Here is a 6,342-nt window from a genome sequence, read left to right as displayed (position 1 = left end):
TGTACTTAATGGTTAAGATTGCACTGAAAAAAAAAGAATCCGTAAAGACCTGTGTCAGGTTGTATTTACATATAAATAGTATATTTCATCTGAATTTAAGGCAATACAAGGCAAGGAACGTTTATTTCTATAGCACATTGCAGACACAAGGCCATTGAAAGTGCTTTACAGGGGCTTAAAATACATGAATATCAGACATAATAAATTGCATCTAAGAGATAATAAAAACAAAGAACAAATAAAGGCAGACAAATTGCCTCGGTTAGTCTCAGTTAGCCTGAATTATCTACTTACACTACAACTTATAGTTCTTATCATTAAAAGGTGCTCCAAGGAACTTTGTTTTGTGGTAATTCTTGCACCCCCTTCGGACAAAGCGGTAGTGTTTTTCTTATGCCAGCTGTAGTTCCTGGTTGAGCATACCCATGACAAAGGCATTAAGAATAACTATATAAAAATGTCATTCTTGCACTCATGGTCTCGTTTGCGCTGAGATGTAATTTATGATCGTCAAACACGGGCCGGATTTGAACCTGTGGTCTGCTGCTTTTGAGGACTGAGCCTCTATTGGGGGGGGCGTTCTAACCATACAACATGAGCGCCTGATTTAAGGGTTTTGGTGGCCTTATGGTCTTAGAATCTTTATTGGTTGTTCAATAAAGTCACACAAAATGTTACTCCTTATGGTGTTATAAGTGTATGTGATGCATACCTTACATATCAGGATAAACTGGGAAAAAAACATTGTGTCAAGCATTGTATGAGCATATAGTTCAACTGATACTGGATTTGTGAGGCCAATTCTAATATAATATTTGGAAAAAAATATGAAAATAATTGTTTTTTAACAAAAAAATCATTAAAAGTTATAAGAGTGACCGAAATACATACTGGTTCTCAGCGGGAAATGGAACATTGTGCCAGTGCTCTCTGGTGGACAAACTATATAATGGAGAACTCAACCTAGTCTGCGTTCCAATCCCCATACTCTCTGCTATTTAGTATGGTAGAAAAAAGATTTAGGATGTCCCGATTCTTGTGGTCAGATTTAGTATGCTTAAAAATACCAGGATGTTTTTTACATCTGGCCGAGATTTAAGTGTTGAAATCAGCATGCTATTTAGGTGATTCTGACCCTCAATCCTGTGCGCACCCAAAGTGACATTGCATCGACAAAGCCTCTTTATGGAAACAACCGGGGATGCATGCTAACTAGATAATTTTTATGGTCAGATGTAGTATGTAGAATAGAAAAAAGAAAGAGTACCGTATGCGATTTGGAACGCACGGCTAGTATGAGTGACATCAGACATCTCTGAGGGCCACAATATTTCCCAGTTGGCAGAAATAACTAAGAACTAAGTGTTGAGGCCTTGTAGATTGTTGAATAGTAATGGTGTTCCAAATAGTTCTGGGGAGAGCTACATTCATGTTGTTTCAGTTACTGTGCAAGAGGTCATTTAAAAAAGTTAAATTAAAGTTGCATTTTATCGATGAGAAGTGAAGAAAAGTTTCATAGAAAATGTTAATTCAACTATAAAAAACATTTATTTAAATAAATATTTAAACGTGATTGATTATTAATTCTTTACTTTAGGTTGCAAACAAACTTGTAAAGTCAGAGAGACTTAAAACATTAATTTTATATAGAAATCTACTTATTCCAGTCTGGGGAGGTTTTGATATTTTACAGAACCAGACTTATGGTGAGATTGTTTTGTAATTATCTCTCCTCGGTGGGGCCTCTTTATGTGGAGGCCAGATTCCTCTATGATTAATATCTTTATCCTCATTTGTTAGTCAACGCTCCATTCTCTTCATTCATCACACTTGGATCAACTTTTGCCAAAAGATAATTCATTTTGTTGACACGCTGTGACTGACTACAATTTTTAGGAACATGTCGACCCATTTAACTTCAGTATGTGTTTCCTCGAGACATGTGCAGCTGGTGAACCGTAAATTATTTTTAGAACAGAATGTACTCCATTGTGTGACAAGGTTTGACTTCATAAAACTCATACATACCATCATAAAATGTCAAATATTTTGTGATTCTTATGAGCCTCCCTAAAATTGGCATTTAACATAGAAGCAGAATATTCAATTGTTGCGCAACACCAAGTAATATCAAAATTGATTCAAGTTATTTTTCATTGTTGCATTTATTTCAAAATCAAGGACACCACATCCATCTGAAAACTATTACAACTCCTGCCATGTTCTCCACAGCAAGACATTAATCATGTTATCTAATACCATTTCCAATAATGTCATTACAATTATGAGTAAAATAGGATTTATTATTACATTCAAATGAAGAAGCAAACACATTTCAAAACTAGGCCTTTTTAAGATTAAAACATATAGCATAGAAGTATTTGTTGAAGCTGCATTGTTTTAGAAATGGCTTGACCTGCATTTGTAACATGTAGCCCATTGTAAAGCTAGATGGCAGCACCACACTTTTATTAGCTCCTCAGTTCTTCTGCTTCATAGCACAAAGATACTCTCACTTCCCATGTCATCCAAAGTCCGGACAAAAATCAGATTTGTTATGTTGCCATTTATAACTTTAACCATGCAGAAAAACATCTCTAACATGATTATTTTCCAATTACGTGTCACAATATCATCACAATAATGTTTACACAATTGGTACAACACATCACTATGTGATAAGAGACTTAACATGATGAATATACGATCAGATTAGTATTTACACAGGTAAGATACTTTTTTATTTTTTTTAAGATATTTTTTTTGGCATTTTTATGCTTTATTGATAGTGTAGAGACAGAGTTGAAATGGGGCAGAGAGGGGAGTGACATGCAGAGAACGACCGCGGGCTGGAATCGAACCCGGGTCCGCTGCTGGCCGAGGCCCATGGGGGGGGACGCCCTACCAACTGAGCTAAGGGCGCCCCCAACAGGTAGGATACTTCATTGAAGTTAAAATCCAAAAAAATATATATTTTGGCTGTATAAAAAAATATAGTTTTATGCTTAAATATAAGGTAGCTTTATATATCCTTATATACAAGCTGATAATTACTTATTTGTAACTATGCATAAGCCCAGTACATATCGAATACATTGCACTTCACAAGCAGTTCACTGCATTCAGTTCACTTGTGAAAGGATCCTGCTTGTCGCAGTTTGGGTTCCAGTAATATAATTTTCTTGAGCAAAAGTCCTCCCGTCATGGCCTTGGTTACTCCTCGGTTCTTGGGTTATTCATGGAAGATCTGCAGGGATTGTCTTGTATCTCACTCGCAAACGATCATCATCATCATGGAAGCTGAAGAAGAGATGGACAATTCATGTCATTCAGTTCGGACTTGAATTGATCCATACATCACACCAACCCTAACTTGTTCAGACAGCTGAGATCTGCACCTAAGCATGCACTATCAGTATCAGTATTATTGGAATCTTGCCCTCATCCAGAGTGACCAGAGCAAATCTCCCTCTGGTGGACTGTCACTGTACAGATGTAGCTTTGTGTCTGCGGACTCGCTGACCAAGTTCAGTGCTTCGTCGTTGTCTTCCGGTCCGCAGCGCGAGTTGAGTGACATCAAGGAGAGAGCGGCGTCGGCGGCCGTATTTTTCCATCTGTGCCACAGGAGCCACTGGATCTCTGGTCGTGTCGTTAATCTTGGTCAGTTTGTGAATCAGGTCGGGTAATGAACATGTGAACAGGCGGCAGCCGTTGCCTGCTGGAGACCTCCTACGTCTGATATTCAGCCCATCGCTGGAAAATGAAAAGAAATGGTATTTTTCAGACCGCTTTCCAGGGTTGTTAAATCTGACCTGGCAGCACATAATATGTTGACAGCGTCTAAATCAAAACTGTCATCTTGATTTATTGAAATGCATTAGTTTGTCTTATAGAGGACAGATCATCCAGTCAGAAATGACCAACTTTCCTATAAACATCTATCTGTGCTCATATTGGCGGACATTTTATTTTGATCATCTGGAATGTAAACTCCTGTAATATCAGCAGCATGAGTTTTGGGAGTCTCCTCGTTGCCTAATGGGAGGGGATCCGAAAAACAAAAATGCTACTGGTTAAATTCCAGCTTTGTTTTTGTTTTTTTCATTAAAGACTTTCTCCATCTACCGATCTCAACTTTCGCTGCTATCAAATCACAGGAAAAATGGCCTCAAAATGCAGCTTTTCTTTTTACCTGGATGAAGGTGAGACAATATTTGCATCATAGCCGTCATGCTCTGGTCCAAAATCGATGTCAACGCACTCCTCATCATCGGACATGACTGCGCTGTCGGGCAGGTCTCTCTTCACACGACTCTGCAGCCAAGCTCTAAACCTGCAACAAAGGACAGAAGAAGTTAAGATCACAGAAAAACTTACCCTAATTGACAGAGACACTCAACTTGATTTTATGAGAGTGGACTGGATGCCATGACTTTTCAAGAATTTATATGGATCTGTTAAGGGTAGTCAGTCACGAAATTTGTTTCCAGAAAATTGATTGATTCATACCAAAGCAGAAGAGGCCTGACCGATAAATCTTACTGGCAGACATATTAGTCGATATTGGGTCTTAACAGATATATCTTATCAGAATAATGTCATAAGTTACGTTGCAGTATAGAAATGCCATGCCATGGGGGGCGCTCATGGTGCTCTGCCCCATTTCATCTCTGTCTCTCCACAACTGTCTAATAAAGCATAAAAATGGCAAAAAATAATCTTAAAAAATAAAAGAAATGCCATGCCATGATTGATGTGAAGAAGAGCCCAAACAAAACACATGAAAACATCTTGTCATGTCATCACTACATTATTTGTCCACCAGAGAGCACCGACAATTGTGTTTTAATTGTAAAATTCCCTGCATGGCATCTCTGATCATATGATCACTATTGTTTGCTAACTAACTTAGCGATCCTTTACCAAACATGGTTTCTATATGTTTTGGCTCTGGCCAATAAAGTTCTAATGAAAATTCAAATATCTATTAGAATCTGCCTCAAAAATCCAGTATCTGACAGAAATATTTGACTTAAGTGGGAAATTTGGGAAATTGTTCTAATTTAGGGAACAGAAATATATTTGTATAAACATTTAATATCTGTTGTGTTATTGAGGGGCGAGGCTATTTTTTTAGAGTGAACACAATGTTCTCAGAGTGTGTGTTGATGTGGCAACTCACCTTCTTTTGAGGCCGGTGTTCAGATCCCCTGTGGCACTTTGTACCAGTGGCAGGACAGTGGTGAGAACACAACAGCAGATGACAGTGTGCAAGGCTAAATTCATTTTGGCTGGAAGCTGTCAGTGGTAAAGACAAATAAATCATATTTAGGAGATTAGGTCTGAACTTCTTTCACAACTGGTGATTTATTAGTTTATTACAGCATTGAATCGGCACATCAGAGTGGGTAAGAATATAGGTCTGTGGTTAGAGTACAATTGAAATAATTAGTATTAATGGATTAGTATAGCAGGTGATGTAGAAACATCTAGTCATCAGTTCACACAACCAATGAATAACTATTGACATCTTAAGTCAACTATTAAGTCTTATACTAAAATTAAACGGGATATTTACATTCTCAAAGAAAAAAAATAGATATTTAGCAATCTTACAAAAAATTATCTTAAATTAAAATTGTGGGACAAAAAGTAACTTACCTCAGTCTCTAGCTTGTAATCTGATGTAGATAAATTAGTTGGCACATCCAAGTGTGTTGTGTATTGTTTAGCAAAAATAATATTTTTTATTTTTCCAAGGCTGTAAAAACTTTACCATGAGTTGAAGTCTGAATTTTACACTGCTAACGTCAGAGGCTTTATAGAAGGAGGGAGGGAGCTTGTACCTGAATGCCAGACCCAGTGGGAGGGGCTGTGGGACAGTGCATGTCAACCCCATCCCACCCCACACGAAGATTGTCAAACCCAAAACACGTTGATAGAGATTCCAATGGTGTCAGCAATCTTAATTCTCAAGTAAAATACCACATTTTCATTCGGAAATGGTTCTGTGTGTGTGTGGGTTTTGAAAATGTATCACATTTATATTTAAAAAAAATCCTCAAAAGTTTATTTTTGGATGTGTAAATGGAAGACTTGTGCACATTTGCATATTGTTTGTCTGTTCTGTGAATAATTGTGGAGTTATGCATGTACTGGAGTGCAATCGTTGGCCATGCGTGCTTTAAGGCAATTAAGCTGGGTTTAAAAGTTGTGAATAGCTGAATTAATTCTGAAGGTGATGGTCTTAGTCTGAGTTAACCATCTGTGATTTTAAATTGCAACAAAAGGCTTAGTGTTTTATTGGCGCTGTGTTGTTATGGCAACTGCATGCACTGTGCA

At 37.6% G+C, this 6,342-nt stretch overlaps 1 protein-coding gene across 3 annotated transcripts; it reads right to left on the bottom strand.

Moving 5' to 3' along the window:
• Positions 1-2,146: 2,146 nt before the first annotated feature.
• Positions 2,147-5,783, bottom strand: admb (adrenomedullin b). 3 transcript variants are annotated; one of them, XM_080028353.1, is made up of 5 exons: positions 5,662-5,783; positions 5,183-5,298; positions 4,193-4,333; positions 3,440-3,753; positions 2,147-3,300 (listed from the first exon to the last, which is right to left on the bottom strand). In XM_080028353.1, the coding sequence occupies exons 2-4, from the start codon at positions 5,284-5,286 to the stop codon at positions 3,483-3,485; spliced, it is 516 nt and encodes a 171-aa protein (XP_079884479.1). In that variant the 5' UTR covers positions 5,287-5,298; positions 5,662-5,783; the 3' UTR covers positions 2,147-3,300; positions 3,440-3,482. The 3 variants fall into 3 exon arrangements, with proteins under 3 accessions (XP_079884479.1, XP_079884480.1, XP_079884478.1); XM_080028354.1 differs by having other exon boundaries at positions 3,524-3,753; XM_080028352.1 differs by having other exon boundaries at positions 2,147-3,753.
• Positions 5,784-6,342: the final 559 nt, after the last annotated feature.

This window comes from Ammodytes marinus (genome assembly GCF_949987685.1).
Source record: "Ammodytes marinus genome assembly, chromosome: 5".
Lineage (NCBI taxonomy): Eukaryota > Metazoa > Chordata > Actinopteri > Uranoscopiformes > Ammodytidae > Ammodytes > Ammodytes marinus.
The sequence above is the reverse complement of the archived record's forward strand: the minus strand, read 5'-3'. Positions and strand labels throughout refer to the sequence as shown.